The sequence below is a fragment of the Mauremys reevesii genome, linkage group 8 (assembly GCF_016161935.1).
Source record: "Mauremys reevesii isolate NIE-2019 linkage group 8, ASM1616193v1, whole genome shotgun sequence".
In the NCBI taxonomy this organism is placed as follows: domain Eukaryota; kingdom Metazoa; phylum Chordata; order Testudines; family Geoemydidae; genus Mauremys; species Mauremys reevesii.
In genome coordinates, this window is record NC_052630.1 from 4,555,727 (window position 1) to 4,581,541 (window position 25,815).

Sequence of the window (25,815 nt, forward strand, 5' to 3'; positions counted from 1 at the left end):
CCACCCCTGAGAACCGGCCCCGGGCCCCCCCGCGCTCAGGGTGACAGCCCCAGCCCAGCCCCCCCCCTCAGAACCGGCCCCCGGCACCAGGCCCCCGCGCTCAGGGTGACAGCCCCAGCCCAGCCCCCTCAGAACCGGCCCCCCTCAGAACCGGCCCTCCCGCGCTCAGGGTGACAGCCCCAGCCCAGCCCCTCAGCACCGGGCCCCGCGCTCAGGGTGACAGCCCCAGCCCAGCCCCCTCAGAACCGGCCCCCGGCACCGGGCCCCGCGCTCAGGGTGACAGCCCCAGCCCAGCCCCCTCAGAACCGGCCCCCTCAGAACCGGCCCTCCGCGCTCAGGGTGACAGCCCCAGCCCAGCCCCCTCAGCACCGGGCCCCCGCGCTCAGGGTGACAGCCCCAGCCCAGCCCCCCCTCAGAACCGGCCCCCCCGCCGGAAGACAGCACAGCCCGGGGGTGCTCACCGGGCACAACGGGGGGGGGGCACAATTCCACCAGAGCCCCGAGCTCAGGCCCCCACAGCGTCTAACTGGGGGGGGGAAGCAAACATGATGTACCAGCCCCCCCCCCCTTCCCTCAGGGGCCCGCCTAACGCTGCAGCGCCCGGTGACCAGGCTGAGGATGGTGCCAGACGCCTCGCTGGCCCCAGCCCCCTAGCACGGGACAGCATCGAGCGGGACCCCCCGTAGCCACCTGCCCGGGGCGGGGCAGCCTGGATCGTGGCCTGTGTAAGTGGGGACATTCCTCTGCTCTCACCCTACACGGCGCCGGCCCCTCTTGGCCACACCGCCGGGAAGAAACCTCTCCATGACTCACGGAAGGGAAGAGGCTCGGCGGGAGTACGGGATTATGGTTAGGGGGAAAGAGACTGTTCGGTGCAATCTGCGTGCCCACACTTGCCTTAATACCCTCCCACAAACATGAACTGGAAGAAGCCGACGGACAAGTTTATCTGCCTGCTGAGTTAGTGGCAGCTTTCTCCAGCCCTGGCTTCCACAAATGGTCCAACTCACACATAGCAAATTACAAGGATTACGCAAGACTTCCAACCCTGGCCAGCGTATGCACCATTACACATGATCCTTACGCCGTTTGGGTTGTAGCTGCTGCTGGAGATGAGGGAATGAAAGCCCCTGAGCCAGCCTCTTTAAATAATTCAAAAGCTTAACCAATTAACGCAGTACATTAGATCATAAGAACAGCCCTACTGGGTCAGACCAAAGGTCCAATACCCTGCCTACTGACTGGCCAATGCCAGGTGCTTCAGAAGGAATGATCAAGTGATCTGTCCCCTGTTGCCCATTCCTAGTTTCTGGGAAACAGAGGCTAGGGACACTTCAGAACATGGTTTTGCAGGCAAGTAACACATGCTAAACTACTTCAGATTGTTTTTCTCCCAGACTCCTCATTCCTTCTTAATTTGGTTTGAATCTTCACTTTCTTCTATACTGCTCTTTTATCAAGAGCCAGCCTATAGTTGCAGAATAAAATTTTCACTCATCTAACACATACAGACCAGGATTTTCTCCAAAGCTCTGTGCAATGCTCTCATTATGTTGAACCTGGGTTAAAACAGAAGCATTACAGGAGGAGGCTAGTTGTATCCTTACTTGTAATTTTTATTTCTCTTAATGGTGTGAACATTGCTCTTGGGTCCATTCTGTCACAATGGAGATAGTAGCTTAGATTTTTCCTCACTTCCCTCCTTTGAGTTTAGACTCATGCACCACACTCTGATTCCCAGGACTTCCAAAACTGAAATGACATAAACCAGGTAGAAAACATCACCTCCACTGTAGATAATAGGATTAACAGAATTAAAGGTATAACCACCTACAAACTTAATTTTACCAAGAACATCTGAATATATACTGGGGCTTTGTCCCAACCAGTGCATGCCCTTCCCATTATGAGAAATAGAAATTACAGGTTAAGAAATCTACTTTTTCCTCATCCACAGGTCTGGATGGTACTCACGGGAAATAGCAAAAAGTAAGAGCTGGTTCTTAGGTCAGTCTCACTCTGGAAGAAATGAAAATGAAAAAGTTGCATTTATATACTTTTCATAGTTTTAATTTGACTTGCATGTTTAGGTTAGATAACGGGTAGGCGTGACATCAGTCTTGCAGGCTGTGAAGGAAAGCAAACCTCAAGGGCACACATACACTAGAGTTTTTAACTTTGAGTCAGTTGACTGCCAATTAACTCAAGATAGCTGACATGTTTGTAAAAACTACTCTGGACTCACTCCCGAAATTTTTGTTCCTGTCTACAAAGGTTGCAGTTTACTCTAGGGATCGGCCTTTGTAATAATTTATAGGGAAGACAGGCTCCTAGTGGCTGCATTGCAAAACTCACTATACATCTCAGCTTAAGCCTAGGAGGAGTCCTTTGCAGATACCAATACTAAAGAGGTTTTCTTGTTTAATTAAGCATCACAGTTGGTGCAGTTATTGGACTATGGAAGTACATTTGCTTCCAAGCAATTTTGCTCACCCTTTATTTTGAAAGTAATCTTTTTAGCATCAAAATTGCCCTAGGTTGGAGACAGCTACTAAGATAAAAGAGGATTTCTGTGAACTGATGCAAGTTTGTAAGTGCAAAAACACCCCCTTATTTCTTTCTTTAGACAGAAAGGTTCTAAAGCAGGCATCAGCTGTCTTAGAATCTTGAAATCACGTGCAAGAATTAATATGCTTTAATCCAAGTTGTCGGAGTTGCACACACAAATGTTCCAAGTATACTCAATCTGCTCAAGGCTCTTGTATTGGTTTATCAGATCTGACTGTTTCCTGGTATTCTCCTAGGCATAGGAAAAGGCATAACATGCTGTATTATAGCCTCTGGGTACCCAAGGGGAAGATGGGGGGTCTTAAAATACAGCCTCAGGCCAACTTTCCATTCACAGCCTCTGAGATATTGCAGATACCAACAGGTCAGAGCCCATTTCTCATATTCCTCTCTAATAGCTGTGCAAATGCCTCCCCTCCCCACCCCTGCTCCCCTTCATTGCTGGCAAGTTGCCACCAAGCATTTCCTATCAGTCTCTCCTGGAAGATACAAGGACCATCAGACCATTGACTTTTCCCAGGGTTCTGAGGCACCTTGCCACCACTTGCCCTTAGCATGAAACAGCTGTGTCTGGTATGGATCAGCTTCCTGAAACCACCAGCCTCTGGCAACACAAGCACTGCCTTTCAGGCCTCTGCAGGGCTCATTCTCTCTGTAAGGGTTAGCAATGCGCACACACCAACCCACAAGTTTTCTGGGCAGCCCTCTGGGGAGCAAGTCTGGCTCCAGACCCCAGCGCGCCAAGCGCGCGCTTAGGGCAGCATTTTGCCGGCAGGGCGGCAGCCTGCGGACCTTCCGCAGTCACGCCTGCGGGAGGTCCACCGGAGCCGTGGCTTCGGGAGACCTCCCGCAGGCATGACTGCGGAGGGTTCACTGGTTCCGCGGCTTGGGTGGACCTCCCGCAGACGTGCCTGCGGAAGCTCCACCGGAGCCGCGGGACCAGCGGAACCTCCGCAGGCACGTCTGCCAGAGGTCCCCTGGAGCCGCGGGACCGGCACCGACAGCGCGCCCCGCGGCACGCCGCCCTGCTTGGGGCGGCGGGATTCCTAGAGCCACCCCTGCTGGGGTGCCCAGCCCTGTTCCATTGACCTCTCACAGAATTCTCAGATCTGCTATTCCCAAAGGAACAGTACTCACCAGCTTGCAAGATTCAACTCAGGATCACCACTCTACTCAACACACAGTATTGAGATATAGATGTTTGGATAGAGTGGAAAGAAGAATACATTTATCATCAAGGAACAGAGATTCAAGTGAAAGAGTAAGAATATTGGAAACAAATCGTTACATATAAAGCAAAATCATATGTTTTCTGAAGCCTAAACTTAACTAACAAGGCATTCCCCACCCCCGACAAGATGCTTACCTCAAGTCTTCTTTCCTGTGTTTTCAGTCAGTTTGGCTGAGATCCCTTCTCATACAGTCAAGCCCACTGGAGGCTTGTCTTCACAAATGGAAGGAAGAGCAGGGGGAGGGGGAGTTCATCTGCACCCTTGGTATAGTTTCCAAGTTTCATTGTCTAACCCCTGCTGGTTTTATTTTCCCTGCCATCTCCGCAATCTATTGATCACCATTTTGCTCAGACTGTAAATGGGCGTCGGTTGTGAAGCACACAGTACTTCATTTTCAGGTGTCCAGCCAGAGTGAGAGAAGCATCTCTTCCCCCCGCCTGCCAGGGGGCTGTGGATCACCTTTTGGTGCCTTGCCTTAACTCAGACCCAGAGAACATATTTTTTAGTATATATACACCTAACTCTACACATTTTCCTGTACCTACATCTCACAATGATTATGATAACCAGTGTGACACAGCGTTTCACTAAAAGAACAGGAGTACTTGTGGCACCTTAGAGACTAACATTTATTTGAGCATCAGCTTTCGTGGGCTACAGCTCACTTCATCGGATGCATAGACTGGAACATACAGTAAGAAGATATTTAAACCTACAGAGAACATGAAAAGGTGGAAGTAGCTAGACCAACTGTAAGAGGCCAATCAATTGAGATGAGCTATCAGCAGCAGGAGAAAAAAAACTTTTGAAGTGATAATCGAGATGACCCATAGAAGGTGTGAGGATACTTAACATGGGGAAATAGATTCAATTAGTGTAATGACCCAACCATTCCCAGTCTCCGTTCAAACCCAGAGCTCTGAGCTCTCCGGGTAGGGTTGAAAGCGTTTGTCAAAGTAACACCCATATGGCCTGGTACCTATGTACCTGGAAGACCACTTCTCCCCTGCAACAAATGCCACTGATCCTCATTATTAAACAGAGGGATCCAGGCAGGCTGTTCTCCTGCGTATGGCCTCGAGGCAAGGGCTTTTCTGGTATTTTTTCTTTTCTATTACTAGCTGGCTGAGGAAAGGTTATTCTATTACATGGTTGCTGGCTGGCAGAGAATACTTCTGTTCTTGTTGCCAAAATAGAGAGTAGACCATATAGGATAGATGATGAAGCAGCAAGCAGTGGACAGAGGGAATGTCAGCACAGGAGCCTGGATTGCTTCCTTGTCTCCCTCTGCTGGCCAGAGAATATAGTACCCGCTGTGTGCCCTGACATAGGAGGCTGTTGGAGAAAGAAGTTCAATCAGTGCCAGGCATATGTTACTTTTCCTTTTGCCTTGGTGAAACAATATGAAATGTTTGTTTCACGTGCTGGCCCCTCAGCACTTGCTGGGGAAAGTAGTACTCTTGCTATCTCTCTGCTAAATTAAATGTTAAGTACCTGCAAATGCAATGCTATATTGATTGAAAATCTTTCTGGAAAATCATGGTGGCCTTGTACGATTACAGTATGCTCCAGCATATTTATCGTCATGAGCTTCGTCACTCTGCTAGGCTAAAACTAGTTGGCTGTAAAATACCTGGCTTAATGGAGATATCCATCCTTTATTGGGTGCACATCACTACCCTGATCTAACAGCTCCTTGTGCAAACAGCAATGAGGCGAGAAATGATGTTTCATAAACATATCAGAATGGAGGCAGCTTAGTGCCTTTGGAGGTGTAATAATTGTCTTCTCATCCAGGCCGCCCTATCTGCACGGATCTCTAAATCTGACTGGGACACTTTCATTTAGATGCTGAATAATGGCCAAAAAGATACGCCTGCCCCACAGCTGCCTTCCCTGAGAACTCATTGTTTTAATGCACTCACTCAAAATCCTTGGGACACCCACTCTGCTTTTCTAAGGTGCTTTCCTGTCTGAAGGCATGTCTACACGGCAAGCGGATGTTGTCAGTAGCTACCGGTGTGGTGCTCTGCTCTTGTTCGATGATAACAGTTGGCTGTGTGCGTGTTCCCTCTGTGTGCTGCCCCAGCTCTGCAGATCGCTGACACAGCAAACCCCGAGAGAACCCCCAAAGACCACAGCCTCTAGTAAGCTACGAAGGCACCCGAGCCAGATTTATTGTCAAACGAAGCACAGTAATAGTTTCCTATAGACTCTACAAGACATACTACGAATTTGTGCCCCCTTGACTCATTAGGGGCTGTCTCCCTTTGATCATGTCGGTTCAAACAGATCTATCCATCACGTTGTCCTTTTGACCCTGTCTTTAAGATGCACCTGCCTGTTCCTTGTTATCTCTGTGGAGTGTTCTGATGCCATCTTGGCACAAGTCTCTCTGATTAGCACCTATGCGTGGATGCACCTGCTTCTAGCAGCCCTCTTCTTGCCAACTTCTGTGAGTGGGGCCTGCCTCTGGCTCACAGCCCAGCTTTTGCTTAGCAATGCCTGGAAGTACTTTGGTTCAGGCTTCAGGCCTCAGACTGGGCCTCTGACACAAGAGTATACGTTTCAGGGTCTCATCTTACTACAGCAGAAACCCACGGCAGACATGGGGCGAGGCTACGGCACTAAAAATAGCTGCGTAGACTTTGGGGCAAGAGCTCTGAAGCCTAACGAGGGGGCTGGGCTTCAGAGCCTGAACTGCAGCCTGAGCCCGAGTGTCTACACAGCTATTTTCAGTGCTGTAGCGTGATCCTGAGTCAGCAGACCCAGGCTCAGACTTGCTGCTGCGGGTTTCTGCTTGCTCTGTAGACGTACTCAGGGTTTGCTAGGCAGGGCCTCACATCCTGCTCACTGTCATCAGGGGAAGAGCCCCTTTGACCTCAGTCCTGTCCCAAGATCTTTCCAGTTTCCACTTCCAGGAGACAAATTCAGGGCTTGTGCTGGGAGAAACAGGCTTTGAAGAGTGGGATAACAAAAAGGGGTATTGCGTTCTCACCGGCCCCACTCACCCCACCCCCAGTTGCAGCAGTCCCTACTGTCCAGGCCTGGGCTCAGTTATAGCACATTGTTAAACTTATTGAAAACTCAGCATCGTTGAGGATTACCTGTCTGCTGCCAACTTGTGCCTGCACTTCCATTCCTTTCTGGAGGACAGTAAGATACTTCAGGTTTCAGAGTAGCAGCTGTTAGTCTGTATCCGCAAAGAGAACAGGAGTACTTGTGGCACCTTAAGATACTTCAGTTTCCATACTGGATCTCTTCTGGACTCTCTCTAGAACCTCTCTTCATCTGTGACAATCTATTACTGTGGGAAATCACCACCACACATTGCTTTTATTGCCCAAAAAGGAAACGAAAACAGGCCCCATGTACACAAAGCATTTGTTACAACAAGCAAATAAATCTTGTGTGGATCTGTTCTGGAACCCAAGTGTCACTCAGGGTCAGGTTGGGAATTACTTGCCGTTGTTAAAATGGTTCCAACTATGCAGAAGAGGTACTGGACAACACAACTCTTGCCCCACTGATTTTACGTGAGACTCCAAACCCACTCCCATAACTCTGCTACCTTTGATAAGGGCCGTCCCTGTAAGATGGATCAGCTGGTCTGATGGGTTGTAGGCAGCAGGTAATGCATTGTAGTGTACATAGCCCCAGCCCAGGCTACACTAAAATGGGAAAGTTAGGGGCTGATGGGCATAGGACCCCAGGGTATTAAACTAACTACACTTCACTGAGTCATTAAGTATTGCTTACAGAAGGCTTCGTGCACAAGGCCAGTGAAAGGAGCGGTGTAGTGTCAAGCGTCATTGGAAGAAGCCTGGAGCACGAGGGGCAGTTGTGAGAAAAGATGTGCTTCGGATTGAACCCTGGGCTGGGAGTTCAGTTCCCAAAGGGGACTGTTTTCCCCCAAGCATCTAGATATGATGGCAATAGCTGCCCTAGGTAGGGATATAGAACAGAAGGCAAACTTGAAGCTGCAACGCACTGTCAAACTTGATGTTCAGGTGGCCCCTCTTCCTTTTACACTCTTCTTAAACTCCTGTGCCTTCCCAAGCAGAATCCCGCCTGAATCTGCTCGGTTAGCCTCTGAAGTCTCAGGGGAGGCAGCTGATCTCAGAACTCTGGGACGCACGGCGGCGGCCCGCGGCAATAGCATCATCCGGGGCGATGCGCCCGGGTCCATTACGCTCCCTACAGTCCGCGTACAATCCACCTCCCCACCACCAGAGTCTCACACACCCTCCAGGACCTCCTGTTTTCTGAGAAGGCTGTTCAGAAAAGGGATGGGGGAATCCAGTCCTCGGCCACGGGGAGGGGAGCGATACACGCCAGCGCCACGCACGCGCGGCCGCGCGCCAGCAGCCCCGCCCACAGCCCTTCGCCTTCCAACAGTCACCGCCGTCGGCGCCAGCTTCCGAACAACCGCCAACCGCCGCGGGCCGTCAGGCGCCGAGGAGGGGCAAGGACTCCGGCGCAAAAAAAAGGCTCGCAAGGCCAAAAGCCGGCCTTTGATTGGGGCCCCCCCCGGCCCATCCCCTCCCCAGGATCCATATCCTTTGTTTCCAATCGCCTTGCCCGCTTCCTTCCGGCTGGTCTGCAGCAACATCGGACAGCTGGGTCCTCAGCACCCGCTGCAGTTTCTTTCGCCCCCGCCTCTTTCGCCCCCCCCCACCCCTCCGTCTCCCTCAGGGACCCTCCTCCTCATACAGGAGGTGCAGAGGTGCAGAGCGGTGCTGGGCGTGAGTGCGTGTCTCCTGCCAGGTGGGCAGGGGGCAGCAGGGATTAGATTCTATATCCTCTCATCCCTGTGAGCAGTCTCCTCCCATCTCTTCTCCGGGAGCTGAGCAGATATCTCTGCAAGCAAGCTCAAGTTGCAAGGTTAACCTGGATTATCCTTCCTTCGATGGATCCGTTGATTTGGTTTGCAGCCTTGACATGAAGGATGCTTACTTTCATGTGGCGATGTACACCCACGCCCGGCCCTTCCTCCGCAGGACCCACTACCAGTTTGCGGTGTTACAGTTTGGCGTGTTTACGCCCGCCTGTCCACTGCCCGTGGTGGGTGCATGGTGGGTGGGCAGCTCTCCGTCGCAGAGGAATCCGTATACCCCTATCGATATCTCGGCTGATCGGCTGGCGCTCTCACGCGCTGGCTCAAGCTCAGTGTCGAGTACCTGTCCTGACCTCCTCTCTCTCTTCTTCTCCTCGGCGCCGAGAAGTCCCAGTGCCATAGAGTTCATAGGAGCGATTGGAGTTCATAGGAGCGGTCCTCCACCCCCGCCGCCAGGGCCTGCCTCTCGTTTCGGCTCGGCCTCGATTCTGCGCACCTGCTTCCCTTCCCTTCCTCTCCTCGTCCTGCCGCCGCCTGCTGCTGCCGCCTGCTGGGCATGGCACCTTTGTGACCGCGTTGTGGGCGCGCGAGGCTGAGGTCTGGCCGTTGACAGATGTGGCTGACCCCGGTGCACCGCCCCACCGCCCCTAGATCTGGTGGGGGTCGGTCCACTCCCCGACACCACACCTGCTGGCCTGAGGGGGAGGGTCTCTGCGGGGCCGTTCGCCCCCTCGCCCGGCCGGTCACCCTGACCACAGACGCCGTCTTGTCTCGCCTCTTGCACACACCTCCCGGACCGCGCTGAGAGCGTGTACACGCGGACAACACGACAGCCATGTTCTATCTGAACAAACAGCTTCCTGCCTCAGGATCCCCAACAACCTGTTTGTTTTCCAGGACCAACTCGGACTCCATCTCTCTCGTTCGTACCAGGGTTGGGCTCGTCCTCGCTCGGGTCCCCTTCTACTTCCTCTCGCCTCTCGGTACTGGTCGAGCTCCGCTCGCGGCGCCGCCACGGAGAGCCAAGCCCCGCTCCGGCCGGCCTGGCGAGGCAGGCGGTATACCCTGCTCCCCTCGCTGCTGGTATCCGGATCGGTTCCCCTACTCCTATGGCGGATCTCATCCCTCCTCATCTCCCACGATTCTCTCACCCGAACTGCCCTGCAGCTTTCGCATACCACCGCCTGCTTCCTGGTGGTTGAGCGACGCTGGGAGACCTGTTGTTCGGCGCGGGAGAGGACCTGTTCGCGGAGCAGCAAAACCGTCTAAGCACGCTCTACCGACCTGGCAAAGTGGCGCTTTGCCCCCTCGCAGCGATCAGCAGGTGCCCTTCCGGTCGTCGATCGATAATCGTCTCGTCCCCCTCTGGTACCTGACCCGGCCAACCTCTAGCGCCAACCCTGAGGTCCCGCGCCCGCGGCCCCGCCCCGGAGGGTACTGCTGTAGCGCTGCCGCTCGCTGTTTCTCACCAACCCCATGGCGCCCCGCTTGCCGCCTGGACCGACGCCTCAAGCCAAAGTCCTCCCGCGGCGTCCGCGGGGGATGCGCCTGGCTCTCACCCAGAGCTCCGCGCGCCCGCCCGCCATGCCATGGCTCTCCTGGCCTCTCTCCACCTGGAAGCAGGCCTTCCTGGGTGGGTAATCACATCCGGGGTCTGACCAACAACCTCCCGCGTGGTCCCGGCGTACCCATATACCGCCTTCCCCGCCGTGCAGTTCAGGCCCTCCAAATCCCCCTTCCGTGGTAAGGTGGTCTTTCTTCTTCATCAGGTCTTCTTTTCATCTCTTCTTTCCGGCCTTCAGCGCCGCCTCACCTCGTGAGCAGCAGCTCCACACCCTCGGCGTCCGTAGGGCCTAACTTTTTACATTGGCCGAAACTTGTCCTTCCGGCGTTCCTCCTCCTGGCGAGCTTGTTTCAGGGCGCATGATTTCAACGGATTTTTCATCTCAACGGATTTCTTCCTGGGTGACATCCTGCATGCAGGCGTGCTCTTTAAACTTGCTCGCCCCCCGTGCCGCGCCTCGCTCGACCGCACGCGCCGCGCCACGTCCACGCCGCCCTGGGCCCCCATCCAGGATCAGGATCTGTCGCCACCGGCTCTTCTTCAGTCATACCTCACGCCTCCCCTCTGGCGTTGGTGCAGCAGTCGAGACGCGACGGCCCGCGCCTCTGGTATTACACTTCGCACGCTCATTCCGACCCCCCCGCGAAGGTAAGGCTTGGGAATATGGGATGGATAATGGCAATCAAAGAAGAAGAGAAAGAAAGAACTTTACTCACTGGTGTAACTGGGAGATTTGTGTGTTGCTCGTCTCCATCATCCCTCCCTCCTTCTCCTTCCCCCCCGTCGAATAGCAAAGGAGAAGAGAGGAGGGCGAACGGGGTATACTGGGGCGCTGGGCGCGGGCGCGCCGGCCAGGGGCGCCAGGGGCCCCGCGGAGTTGCTAGGTAAAAAAAAAAATGTTCGAGAGCGCGCCCGGCGCGCCACACACACATGGAATGGATAGGAGCAACACATCTCGAAGAACACCAGTTACTACAGGTGAGTAACCGTCTTTTCCAGCAGTTCTCAAACTGTGGGTCAGGATCCCAAAGTGGGTCATGACCCCATTTTAATGGGCTCACTAGGGCTGGTGTTAGACGTGCTAGGGCCCAAGGCCAAAGCCCAATCCCCACTGCCTGGGGTGACGGGGCTCAGGTTACAGGCCCCCCCCACCCAGGGCTGAAGCCCTTGGGGTTTGGCACTGGCCCACCGCCTGGGGCGGCAGGGCTCAGGCTTTGGTTCCCCCTTCTGGGGTCGCAAAGTAATTTTTGTCATCAGAAGTGGGTCGCGGTGCAATGAAGTTTGGGAACCGCTCATTGAAAACCAGTTGAGAGTCTCTTGTATTTTGGATTTTCGCTACATTATTCCCTTTAGAAAACAAATATTTACTCTCTTTAAATAAGTGGATTTGTGGCCTCTATCAAAAAAAACAGCCTTTAAACAGTTTTGTTTGGCTAACTTTTGCTGTCTGCCACGTTATTATTAGTATTACCATAGGTCCTAGCACCCCAGCAATACCTATGTTAAGCCTATTGATTTGGCAGGGAAGGAAAAAATCACCATGGAAGACACGTCTCGGGAATTCCTGCTTTGCTCTTCATTTTGTAGCTGGAAGTTGGACGCAGGAGTTTAGAACTCCAGGTTTATTTACATGACCACTGGGGAGGGCAGAGTCCCTGCTTCCCAATAGGGCTCAGCACTTGCTTCTAGTCCTACAAGGTCCCAAGATCTGACTTTAAATCCACAACCCTTTATGTTTAGAAAAGTTATTGCAAGTCACTTGGTGAGGTTTTTATGGGTCTCAGAGCCCTGGACACTGGGACTTGTGGTAACGAAGACACCTGGTTCTGATCAAGGCCCAACATCATTTTTGCAGAACAGGTTTTCAGCAGCATATATGGGATACAATTAAAAGCACACCGATGCATGCTCTTGCTGCAGCTATGATCAGCAGAAAAGATAGAACAAGACCTTCCTCACTGTGAAAGAGGCACTGGGAGGCTGAGCTTTCTCCTCAAGGGACCCAAACTGTGCTCTCCCACAGAGTCTGTTGGTCTCCAAGCTATGCTACAGTGCTCTTTTTTGGGAGGGTGGGGTGAGCGAGAGGCAGAGGGTCTTTGCTTGCGGTGCATTTTCTGACAAGGGTGGGGTATTCTTTAATTAACTGATTTGCTTTTCTGTTGCTTATGTTTAGTGTATTGTCCAGGGAACCCAGGCTAGGCTCCCTAAGCTCTGTACTTGAGTTTGGACAGGCATCTTACCCACTGATTGTGAGGCCAACAGTGCGTAATGCAGGTCCCAAATGAGTGTCAAAATATATACACCTCGCCAGCACCACAAACAACTGACTTCAATAGTGAAGAAATACACTGGTGTACTAGAACCCATCATTTACCTTGTATTCTGGCTGTATGACATTGTTTTAGCAGGGAGGTACAGGAAGGGGAGTAAGTCTTTGGCCAAGTGCTACTTTTTGGAAAAAGGTCTCTCATTTGACGCAAAAGGGTCCCATTGGTTGGCTCCAGAGGATCTTGTTCAATTTTGAAAGCAAATTCCTCCATTGGTATTTTCACAAATTGTTGACAATGGTTTGGGAAAAGTATTTAACAGGAAAAACCCAATTAATGAAAAAAATTCAGTCTAGAAATCCTCATCTGAAAAGTGCCAGGCCTAAAGTCAGTTTGAACCACAAATATGAAGTGGGAGATTTCTACAGAATATTATTCCATTTCTAAATCCATCAGCATTAGTCATACTTTGGTCAGCATTGCCAATTTGTAGGCCCACTCCACACAGTCCAACACCTTTTCAGCACATCAGCAGATGAAGCAGGCTTCTTGGTGGAGAAAGCTTGCCTAGGAGAATATACTAGGCAGATGATTGAGGTGGCTGATAGAGCATCTAATGAGCAGGAAGTGGTTTGGCCTCAAATCAGGGAACTCACTTAACCTGTTGCTGGATTTTTAGCCAGGGTTTTTCTATGCATATTAAGCGTTGGTGACCAGTACAACTGATAACCTCAATCTGAAAAAGAGCAAAGAGCCTAACATTGGCTACCTACATCTGCGTGGATAAGGAACTGGAGTAAAAATCCAGAATTGCTGCGTTCAGTCAATATCCCAGCTAACTTTTCATGAAACTTGTCAGAGTAATGCATCTAGTTTGATTGTATTGCTGGACTGATCCCTACTTTGGAAATTGTGCATCTGGAATTTTATCAGCTATGGATCTGTCTCTGTGGCCTATGTTCTGCACAAGGTACTGAAGTAATTTGCAGTCATCTAAGTTTGTTTGTGTGTGTGTCAGTGGTGGCTTTTTAGTCTTTTATGGCAAGGATAGCTCAGGCAGTGTTTAATTTGTAATGGAAGAGATACTTGGGCTCAAGCAATTAAGTGCCAGGGCTCAAGCAATTTTTTTTTACATTCATAACTGATGCAGCAAGTCCAGAGGTGTTTTGGCTATGAACTGGGAAGCCTAAGCAGAGCTCAGGGTTCTGATCTCCGTACCAACAGTTAAAGAAGCCAAGGAAGATATTGCCCATGCCATGTGTTTTAAAAGTGAACATTGGGCATAAGAGTCCCCTGACTCATTTGTATCAAATGAGTTGGGGAAAATATACCACCCTCCTCCACCTGCATGAGTGAGAAAAAAATGGATATCAGAGCAAGACAGGTGCTTTGTATCCTTAGCCTCCTGCTAACCCTGGAGAAAGCTTTCCTTCTCCAGACCAAGGCTGTGGAATAATCCTGAAAGGGTAAAATTCCTGGCCATTTAATGCAGTTTAGCTAGTTTGTTCCGGTAGGTTCTTTGCTTGCCCTGAGATTAGAGCATGTATGTTCCGTTTAGGTCTGGCTCCCTCAAAGCACAGTTCTGATGAGTGGCGAGCATGCTCGATTGATACATTTTGATGTGCTTTCAATAGGGAGAAGGCTGGGGGTTGGGTAGGGTCATCGCTTAAAGCCTTACTAAGTCAGTGCCTTTGACAGACACGTCCTACGTGTAGATTATTCCATGCACCCGCTTGAGGGCCAGTGTGCATACATCCGGAGACCTATTCAGCATAGAAAGGGGGCTGTTTACTTATCCAGGTAGTATCTCTTGCATGTTGTCTGCTATCCCTTTGAAAAACTTCATCCCTCTTTTTGGGAGTATTTGCATCTGAGGAGAGTGAGGGAAGATACCTGTATTATATGTACCTCAGCTTACTTGCTTGATTTTATTCTGTCTGCCTGCATAGAGTTAAATAAGAAGAGGCTGTTAGAAAGAGCAAGCAGGAAACAAAATGTCAAGAGATAATTTATCTCCAGAGATAATACCAAAGGTCCTTAAGAGAAAAATGAGTGGGCTATTAATCGGGAACTGCCCCCCTGCCTGGTTCCAGGCAGGGCATATTTTCCAGGGCTGGGGCCTAAAATCAAAAGGACATTAAGTAGTTAAAAACCCTTGTCTAGAGAGGAAGGGAGCAGGAGTGAGTTGGCAGCAGCCGCTGGTAGGGAGATGATGCAGGAGAGAGACAGGCAATGAATGCAGGAGGACAGTCGGCGTCTCTCAGCCCACAGGAGGGGTATCTGGGTTAAGCAGAAGCTTCCTGAACTAGCAAGGAAAGCATGACGTTTATGTCAGGCCAGATGTGCAGGCGTTTGTTTTAACCCTCTCCTTTGATGGCTACGTACCTTTGGGTGAACAACCACCACTTTTCTTTTTAGAACTGTTTTGTATCACTTTAATCAGCTGCTGGCCACATGTCCCAGAGGGAAGTTTCTCACAGGTGACAAATATAGTTAGGTCTGTTATGTTAACGTGGCTGGGAAACCAGAGGCCCAGTGTGAGTGGCTGAACCATGGGGTTCCACCTTGAAGGAAGGAAGCTAAGTCTCATCCGAGGGGTGCGCTGGAATGGTGGTTGCAAGAGAGTCTAAAGCACAGTTAACCTTCTAACCATGACAGCATCCCATTCAGTTTCCTTTGTGGGACTCCACAGCATGCAGCATTCGAAACCCATTTTTAAAGTACTCCAAAATTAGCACCCCCTGATTAACAGGAAAGTTTGCCAGCTTAAGAGACATGTAGCACTTGTCAATGGAGAGCGAGCCTATAGCTTGGCAGTGGGCCCATGCATGTGGGGCAGACTGAACTCCAATGTTGCTCCACAGGAGGGCAGCTTAAAGTGACTATCCCAGTAGAACAGGACAGGAGTGCACAGCGAAGGAAGCACGTGGGGTGATGGGAAACTAGCTATGCTCCAGGTAAGTCCTGAACCAGGATAATTATTTTGTTCTCACAAGAAGTAGGGGGGAGGGGAAAGGAAAGCAATTGTTGCAGCAAAAAAAAAATAAAAATAAATAAAAAAAGAGTAATTTCTGCATACACAGATCTTCAGAAAAACATTAAAAATTTATTTTAATTATAAAAGGAATTCCATTCAACTTTTAAAAACACTATGCATTATCTCTGATTGACTGCAGTTATGAAAGCTACTACATAAAGTGCTAAACATCCTTTACCGTCCCCAGATATTAGGAGTGGGGTCCTAATGTGCCCAGAAATAAATATACACTGGTTTACGAGGCACCATCCCATCCAGTTTTAAAGTAAATAAGTTAAAATGCACGCAGTACAAGGAGTGAATCAACTCAGACCTTATCACGGATACCTTGGGGTTCTCATCCTAAAAAAGCTAGAGCTATTTGTTACTGTTATTTTAAGGGCTAATGTTTTAGTCTGTTGAACTGATTAGTTTCTGTGTCATTTTTGTAAGCCAAGTTCACATTTGCCTGCTTGCTAATTGGGATCAGAGCTTCCTTCCTAATGCGGAATGAGCAGTTTTAAAGACCTGCATGGCTCCCAGTGGCTTCCAATGAAAAACCACACATCTGTTGGAGTCATTGAAGCCTTCTGGGTAATACAGAAGCATCAGGAAAGCGCAGAACACAAAGTGAATAGAGGAAGAGCCTACTCAACTAGCAAAGGAAAACCTAGACAAAGGTCTTTTATTATGATTTTCATAAATCTGTCATTGTCTAGTTTTATACATGGATACCACTACAAAGGAACTAGTGGAGTGTGAGTTCAGTTAGTGTGGGTGACATCTAGATAAGGCAATCTGACTGGTTAATCAGTAAAATGACTTCATTATTCCCATGCTGGTGGGAATCTTCATCTCTCAACTTTCCAATACCTGACTCACTACCCTATTTCCCTAAGGAAATGTAGTATTTGATTCAAAGCTTTGTCTGTGAAGAACTGTAATGTGTCTTACAATATTAAGTTGTTCTTACATAATGCTTTTTATCTGTAGTTATCAAAGCACTTTACCAAAGGTATACATTACCCACATTTTACAGACGAGGAAAACGTAGCACAGGGCAAGCCAAAAGTCAAACAGCAGGTCAGCAGAAGAGCTGGGGATAGAACCCAGGTCTCCGACTTCCAGTCCAGTGCCTTACCCACTAGCCCACACTGCCTCCCCTGTAAAAAACAGGAGTTTATTTTATTTTTAAAAATACACTGGATATCACAGAAGTTAGCCTCAAGCTACTCATTGTTGGTTAACAGTGCTTTGCCAACTCGCTTTCCACAATATTCATCTGGTTAAAATGAAACAAAATATAAAACATTAAGAACACTTGATGCTAAACAATCCTTTTGTAGTGGAAATGACAACCGGTTCGCTGGTTTTTATATGTCAGGTAATGACTGGCTTGGGTACTTAATGGCCCATTTGCTGTGGGCTGTTAACTCTGAAATGTTGCTTGTGTATTTCACTACTTATCTGCTTCTGAGAATGTAGCAGCCAGGTAGAATGAAAGTGTGGCATGACACGCATGTTTGAAAGCCAATCCTACAGCCATTGACTGTTCTAGATCTCTTAGTCTTGACAGTTTTATTTGATACCATGTATTACTGGCCGGCTGCAGCAAGCTGTCCACACACCCCAACCACAACATTTCAACATCCTGCTCATATCTCAAAAGAAAGATGTAAATGAAAACTGGCCCCCTTTCACCCAGTGTCGCAGTCTGACTTTTCACATGGCTCTTACGTGATCTTCCTCACTCCTAAAAGGACGTGCAATTACCATAACGATACGTTGGTAGCTACAGGAGCACCGAGATCTACTGTTAGTACCAATAACCAGTTACTTGTGAAACCTCAGTGCTCATTAAAGTTCCAGTATTAACACTACAGACTTCCAGCGAGGCAAGGGGGAAAACCTGCTGAACTGGCATTACATAGGTATAAACTACCACAGAACATAAGAACAGTGGCTAAGGAATTGCTTTCTTGCTACTTCTGTATTACAGATTTGCTCCCCACTGATCCATGGTGTTGAGTTTATGGAAGTTACCACATTATCCTTTCACTTAGATTCTGATATCCTGTTGGAACCACTTATGAAAAGCTCTGTATCGGAATACATTGAGTATGAACTGTGAACTCCTGGATGCTGTTCCCTTGATTAAACAGATATTATACGTGCCTTTATCAGGGATTAAACATACAGCAACCAGCCCAAGAAATCCTCTGGTCTAATATCAGTTGAGCTCCTACTCTATGTCCCAAGCGTAACCCGCAGAGGATAGACCATCACTCGAAGAAGAATGAGGCTTCCATGTCCAGACTTCATACTGACTGTGAAGAAAAGTACAGCCATTAATGGATACTCTTAATACAGAAACCCCGGAGCCCCTGCATCTACCTTCTGTCGTCCGAAAATTTGTACTTAAAATCAGACATTTAAAAACAAAACCACACAACAGAATGGTAATTGCACACTGCATCAAACTCTCTTGTACATCCTGCTCCCCAGTCCACTTCACTCTTGTCCAGCAAGGCACTAGGAAATGGTTCAAGTTTAGGCATTTGCTGTACATTTGCATTTAAAAAGGCACATCTTTATTTTAACGATGCTGTATTCCCCTTTCATTAAGCCTCACACAGCATTCCACTGGGGGGGGGGGGGGGGGGGGAATTTGTTGCCAAAGCCTACAGGAAAACTCCCTGCACCCAGGTAGTTGGCTCACAGAGGTCAGACATTAACACCACTATGAAATAGGCAAGAGATGGAAGCGCATTTTGGGTACTGAAATGTATGTGAACACACCACACAGCAACCCACTGTACTTCAGAATTCTTATATGTAGTCTTGCCACAAACTAGAGAATTTATGAAGCCGGGGCAGAGATTTTTTTTTAAATTACAGTTTTGAAAACTACTGTATCTGGATGTGAAAAGCATGCATTTTCCATTAGGTAACTGATGGCATTTGGAGACCTGATCTTGACTTGCATACAAATGTGAGGATTTGTTTATGGATTCATGCTTTGGTGATTTTTGCTTATAACTAACTAAACATAATTGGAATAATTAGCCTGATTGCTCAGCAAAAGCTCAATTAAAGATGAAGATTGAGAAATATAATTTCTATTTCTCAATCAGTAGGTGGCCGACTATGGTAATACTTCCCATTAGTCAGCAAAGCCTCTGGGGCATTGAAATGTCTAATGTAAGTAAAATAGCAGCTCAAGGAACACCACTGAGACAATCAATCAGACATAGGCACACTGAATTCATGGGACATTCATGTTTTGAAATCTATAACTTTGTGAAATGAACCAGATTGACAGCACTTCAACTGACCTGGAGAGACCACCCTTAAACGAGATTCCTGGCCTCTGTGCTGAGCCGGGCAGCAGTGGTGCCGGTTGTGAGAGTGGTCCTGTGATCAATATCTGTCAAGTAGGAACTGCATTAAGATCACCTAGTCTTTTGGTGCATGTTGCCAAACAACTGCACTTGAGCCAAAGTCAAATCACTGACCTAGATATCAGAGGCTCCCTATCCCATTACCAATCATCTCAGAAGCTTGTGTCCAACATGCTGAGCAGCTAAAAGTGTCCAAAACTTTGCTCACAAGGTGAGCCCAAGTACAGAGAAAGCCATGTATTTTAAACAGAAGCTGATCCCCTAATGAAGTGGAAAACTAAAATGCAGGCATTAACGTTACAGCACTGCTAGCTGCAGTGGAATGATCAACAGCTCATGTACTGACCTTGTGTTCCAATTATAATAAACTCGTGCTCTTCACGTACAGCGTCTTGTTCCACAGGTATTAAAACATTCATAAAGACATCGAGTCAGGCCATTTAGTGAGCCACAGTCAGTACAGCCAGACTAATGAGAGCATTAATAACTTAAGGAAAACATCTGACAGCTACTTGCCAAGTACTGGAAACTGGCGCTTCTCCCCATGGTATTAAAAAGTGCTTCTAATGAGAGACATGTTACAGATATTTAGAACATATAAAATTATATTTTAATCAAAGAATGTTAACCCAGTGTAGCATTGGTCTAGTTTGTACAACAACTCTTGCTGTGGTATGCTGGCATCACGTAGGGATCACAGAAAAAATATGGACTATCCCAAAGGGCAGTCAAGTCTCTGTCCTCCCACCCCTCCAAATGAAGCAACGCTTGACTTCAAAGGACTATGTGAATCATTTGCAACAATGCTGCAATGAGCAACATCAGAGAAGTCAAGTCTGGGTTTACTACTTTTGAGATTCTGCACGCCATGCAGCAAGCCCACTGATTTATGTGGCAAAGCTGCATCAAATTCTGCACCATCATTAAGAGATGACAGAGTCACCTGATAACCACTGGAGCAGCAGGGAGCAGGCAGCAGCAGAGAGGCTGAACTACTATCTTGTGGTGAGCAAGAGGAGGCCTGGAACACAAGGCAGCTGTCACATGGGCCTCTTGAACCTGATCAGAGCAAAGGTCTCTTGTGAAACTTAGGAGCTACACAGCAGGGAGGATGCCTGAAGTGTGGCGCTTCATGCCGCTGCAGGAGCGGAAATCCATTACTGTGCTGCTTAGGAGCCCCTGAGAGCAGCCTGCTCTTCCCAAGACAGTGCTTTGGTCGCTTCAGCCCCTCACGCTGCTGCATGCTTCACAGTCCCAGAGCTGGCCACATGTACAGTGCCTATAAGGATAGGTGGACAAGCCAAGCAGCTGGGTGATGATAGGAAAATGGTTAGTTCGGTAGATTTATGCAGCATCTTAGCAGAAGGATAATTATGCAGTCATTTGTGAGAGCATAATGGCCTTGTGCATGGGCTTACCCTGGGGTTACCTGACAGATGACCTGCTGGCCACAGAAGACCACAGACCAAATTAAACCCTGGGTAGCTGTCTCAAATCCATCAACGTCAGTGGAATTGCAGCTGCTCGTGCTAAGAGTGTATTTGGCCCCAGGTCTCTAGAGAAAAACTGGAGATTTTCCCATGCAGTAGATTTTATGGCAAGGATCCTTGGAATGTTTCTATCCTAAAGCCACCCTGAACTATAAGTTACTGTGCATTGTGATATTAGCCATTGAAGAACCTGTGGCGAGAGTCACCATAATTATTTTAGCTGTAGGCTGTCACCTTACTGGAAAACTTTTTTTTCTATTCCTTCATATTGAAGAGACCCAACGATGGGTAGCTAAGAGCAAGGTGCATGGACCTAAAATTGGGTTTTTTCTACCAGTGACTTGTACTCACTGAAACATTAGTCTCAGCTGCCCTTAGTTCACTCAAACTGTTTTCTGTTAAGAGATCTATTCCTTTGGAAGGCATTATGAGGCAAAGCTGCTTTAAGCATATTTTGGTTTGGTGCACAGAAGAGACATACACTTTTCATTTTTCTATTGCATTTTAAGTTTCAATGCATTGGAAGTCAGTGTATTTGTCAGGTGCTGTTATGTTGACTTTGCACTGTAATTTTGAGTGCAGGTTTTGCTTGGATTGATTCTTGGAGGTAAAGTGACTATTTGGGAATGCTTTAGCATCTGGGACAGTACCACACGTGATCTAAATGCAGGTTGAACCAGGTTCACAATCCTTTAAAAATAGAGTTTCTGATCCCATCTTGATAGGCAAGTGACTCGGGTAAAGCCTCATGGAATTCCATCATCCCCAAAAAGAGAAAGATGCAGCATCTTCAAAATAAAGATTGGCCAGCTGGTCACACCCTCTCCTGAGATTCTCCCTTTTACCTTGTTTGTTTTAAAAAAAAAACCTTACTTTTTTTGTAACCCTCCCCGGTAAAAACTATAACTGTAAAATATATATATAATTATATATATATTTGCAGTCTTTAAAGATCAAGATTTCTGTTAAATTTTTCCAAGACGGTTGAGTTTGTGTGTTCAAATATCCACTGCTGTGTTGGAGAAGAGGGATTGCAGGTATTCATAAAGATCTTTCGGTCACTCTCGCTGCAGTCCATACAGCTGCTGCTTACTGGGTGGTAAAGGGTCTTGTCCTGAGGAAGAGAAATTCAAAATCAATTTGCTTGATTGGGGAACATTCTGGGGGTCTATGGGGAAGTAAAGGGCAAGTCCCACTGAGGAAACAAGGCTGAGCCCATTTTACCCATTTGCTGCCCTATAGCATCTAGATACAAACCTTTTAATGGAAGTGTGTGTGCGTCATTTGGTCTCGCCCCACTAGATACATTACCCATTGCTTACTTTTTTTCACCCTTGACTCCTACTCCTGACTTGCTGTTGGTTGCAGACAACTCATGGAATCATGAGCTAGAAATGGAAAGGACTTATGTATCTAATGAACTGTAAGCTCTTCAGGACAGAAGGTTTCTTACTTGTGCATGGTGCTCTAACCAGTTATTTATGGTATTCCGCAAATTAAGAAACAGTCCATTCCCCTTCCAATGTAGGATTGTTCCTCCCCTTTTATAGTGCTTTGTGCAGTCTGCTTTTAAATTTCTCAGTGAGTGAGGTTCCAACACTTCCCTGGGGAGACCATGACATCCCCCACCTCCCACTTCTACAGCAAACGCTAATGTTACTTTTGCTGTCTGCCTCTCTCAGTGCTATCTGGATGAGCAGAATGTATCACTTCTGCAACAATGAGTGCTGGAACTGGTTCAGAAATCAACATTTCCTGGGGAGCCCTGCCTGCACACTTGAAATGCTAGCGTGGCATGAGTCTGGCTGTGTTTGTCTACATTTCCTCTCCTTGCCACTGGCACCCAATCCAACCCTTGCAACATCTGCCAGGCAAAGCAAAAGCAAACTCAAGCTAGATTCTTCAGCTTGCAGGCTCATGTTCTGCTGTTTACCCTCCAGTCACACTGGGCATTACAGATGGGAGGCTGTGTGTGTGTGTGAAGGGGGGGGGGGGGAAGAGGGGAGATGAGCATTCTAAATAAAAACCTCTTCACCTGTTGCTACACAAACATTGCTTGTAGAGAATTAATAAGTCACATCTGCTCATGGCAGGAGCATCCACATTATTAAAACATCAACCTGACACGCCCTAGTACACCTTTGTGACCAGGTTGTGCGTTGCAGGTATGGCATTACTGCACAGCCAGAAGGCTGTGGGTGGAAGCTGCAGCTGGTTTAACAGAGGCTCTCCTCGCTTACTCTCTCTTGTTGGCATGACACTTAATGCTGTTCCTTCCCATTTCTAAACGGAGATGCAGGGAGCCAGCTCCATCTAATAAGGGCATGTTAAGGAGACACTAGGAGCCTTGCATGTCTGTGAGCAAGCGGGGCAGGATTGATGGCAGCCTGACTGAAACCAATCTGCAATCAGGTAAGAACAGAAGCTGGTCTTACGCTGCCTCTCGTATATCCAAGTACTGGGCTCGTGTACAAGCCCACACTGAACCTGATGCAGAGCTGGTACAAGCAGATGCAGTTTCATGGAAGTCACTGGAGTGATGCTGCTTATGCCATCAATGAAATGTGGCTCTTGTGCCAACACTAACAAGACCTTGGGCAGGCTCTGCAGAACAAACATGAGAAGCAGGCTGCTTTTGCTGTCTCCTAGTGGTTTTTATACCCTCTTCTTACTCATGAGCTGCTCAAGAAATCCGTTTCCATTCACATAGGTGAAAAAAAGATATGCCTACCCCATCTTGCCCATGCTGCTTTTATTAATGCTAGATGACAATGGATTCCTATAAATTCTCTTGCCACAGCTACATGAATCACAAGAGAACACCACGAGTCATGTTATTACAAGGAATCTCAGGTGTTCATGGAATGATATGACATCATTAAGTAAACGCACTCACTTTCCTGTATCTCCACAGCTGGTTCCCCTTCATTCCGTGACAGTCATAGAGGGTCACAGGGCTGCTGTGGGAAATGGCATCGAAACAGAACTTCTTTGTGTGCTGAGGGTCCCCAGGACGGATATCTTCCCGCCAGCTGAAGGTGAATACCTGCCAGGACAAACATGACCCTCTTAGAATGGGATGAATGGGAGTGAATGAAGAGAAGCCATCCACATTGAAGAGCTGAAATTCTTCTGTTTCCCCACAGGGCGTAGCACTGCTCAGCTGGACGGCACTTCTCTGGGGATGGCAAGTCAAGAACTCTTTTAGAAACAAGCCACTTCCACTGTCTGGTGGCTCCTCAGTTTGGTATGTGGATCTCTCAGTGGGAGTATTACACTTATAACTAACTCACTGATTAGGACACTTGACAGTGCAGAGGGTAGAATCAGCAAAGAGCTACAAGATACCCCTGTTAATAATGGGTCTGTGATCTGCCCTGGTAGCCTGCACAGAGCCTCAGGGAATCTAAGATCAAGCCCTGTGCTCCCCAGGCCACATGGGGCTCCCTAGGAGCAGCATGAGCCACCCAGTGGGAGGGTAAAGAGGCTTCAAGACTGAACTTGATAAGTTTATGGAAGGGACGGCATGATAAAACTGTCCACAATGGCACATAGCCAATTTGCAACTGCTAGCAGCAAATATCTCCAATGGCCGGTGATGGGACACTAGATGGGTGTGACGGGATCCCCCAGGGTGCAGCCTCGGACTGTGGGAGCCCCACACCCAGCTAGATTGCATGAATGCTCCCAGAGCCACTCATGAATCACCCAGAGAAAGGCACCAAAACCAAATCTCCCAGCTCCGTACCCCAGGAATATAGCGTCTTGCACGGCTCAAGATGAGCATTGCAAATTTATTAATTGGTTCACCAGTTAAACAATGGAAAGTGAACATACACCAGCCTTTGAAAACGTGAGCAGATTCACCACACTTCATACAAACTCACTGGTAAAGATAAACAAACAAATGTACACCTCTACCCCGATATAACGTGACCCGATATAACATGAATTCGGATATAACGCGGTAAAGCAGCGCTCCGAGAGGGGGAGGGGGGGCTGCGCGCTCTGGCGGATCAAAGCAAGTTCAATATAATGCAGTTTCACCTATAATGCGATAGGAGTTATGTATTGCTCCATAATAGATACGTTGTGTTCTTGATCTTCCTCAACTCGGCTGCTACATTTTAAGACTAATATCCCCCTTCCTCCCCGCCGTTACAATAAAGCTGTCATTTCTCGCATCTAATGCATCAGGAGGGTGGATCGAAAGCCCAGCCAGGTTAATCCCTCTCCCCAGCAATGGCTGGGATGTTAATCATGCATTTGCTTCCTGTCAGAGGAACGATAGTAAGTGGTTATTGAACATGCTTGCAGGTTCATCAATATGTATGGTGTTCCTCTTTATCACTTCTTTCAGCAGATACTTTGAAGTTAATATTCACTTTGTTACATATCACAGTTGCCTTGTTATCTGTTTCTTTTATTGTTTTGGTATATTCTTTCCCTGTTATTCTCTTCTGTTCACCTCAACCCTTCAAAGACTAAAAGGTAAAAGCTCCACAAGGAGCCTTCCAGGCTCCAGTTCCTTTCCCTCCTGCTATTTGCTTTTACACTAACAATTGCAGTCTACTAGGAACGGCATCAGTACATTTGGTACTTAGGTCACAGACCACATTTCACTCACCTTGCACAGCATTACCCAGAGAGGTGAAGCCATTGTGATATTTGTGGGTTCTAATTTGGATGATCGCAAAGGTGTTTATTTTTAATGATGCTTGTCCTCACCATGATCCTTCTAAAAACAAATGTGTTATGAGGAAGACTCGATTACCTGTATGTTGTTCCAAGCCGCCTCTCCTCTGCCTTTCACACAGATTTCCAGCCTGAGTGGGGAGCCCAGAGTTCCGTGTTTCGTATCTGCACACAGACCAGTTCCTATATTACGGATCTGCAATATTAAATTGTTAATTAGTTATGTTACACTTTTGTCCAAGTGACAGCTAAGAGGCAGAATGATTTAAGAAGTTACCTCAAATGGTAGCTATTAGTACAAAGGTTCAATGTCTCATATTATTATACAATTGAGCTGACATTGTTACAGCTGGAAAGAGGCACACAAAGTTTTTAAGTCAAAATAGGGATGACCGTATATAGCACAGTAATCTGCTGTAAGTGCCCTGCATTTAACTTAAAAGAAAACATACACTCGAGGTCGGCAGAGCCTGTTGTTACAGGGGGTCCCTGGTATACGTTGGCGTTGCATTCCTGAAAAGGGCAACTGATACTGGGGAATTTTCCCCCATAAGAAACAACAGCCTGCCCCACTTTTTCCTGCCCCGCCACACACCTCCGTCCCTTCCCTCTCAGCGCCTTCTGAATGCCGGGGAAGCACCCAAAGAAAAGCCACGCAAAAGGTGAAGCGACGGATATGCGGCTCAGGACCAATGTGAATCAGACCACGTTCCCCTATGGATGAGCGACGGAGATGCGAAATGAC

The 25,815-nt window shown here is 48.1% G+C and overlaps 1 protein-coding gene and 1 long non-coding RNA gene across 2 annotated transcripts in view; one reads left to right on the top strand and one right to left on the bottom strand.

Annotated features, from left to right (window-relative positions):
- The first annotated feature begins 730 nt into the window (after nucleotides 1–730).
- LOC120370450 lies at nucleotides 731–25,327 on the top strand. The gene is made up of 4 exons (XR_005583741.1): nucleotides 731–849; nucleotides 23,290–23,413; nucleotides 23,522–23,622; nucleotides 25,193–25,327. It is a non-coding gene; the product is annotated as an uncharacterized LOC120370450 (long non-coding RNA).
- The window catches only part of GALNT10 (polypeptide N-acetylgalactosaminyltransferase 10), a 121,197-nt gene continuing 112,059 nt past the window's right edge, over nucleotides 16,678–25,815 (bottom strand). The window contains exons 10-12 of the mRNA XM_039485196.1: nucleotides 25,150–25,266; nucleotides 23,272–23,421; nucleotides 16,678–21,489 (exon numbers count right to left, since the gene is read on the bottom strand). Of these exons, the coding sequence (XP_039341130.1) occupies nucleotides 21,322–21,489; nucleotides 23,272–23,421; nucleotides 25,150–25,266 (435 nt within the window). The 3' untranslated portion in view covers nucleotides 16,678–21,321. The remainder of the gene's footprint in view (nucleotides 21,490–23,271; nucleotides 23,422–25,149; nucleotides 25,267–25,815) is intronic.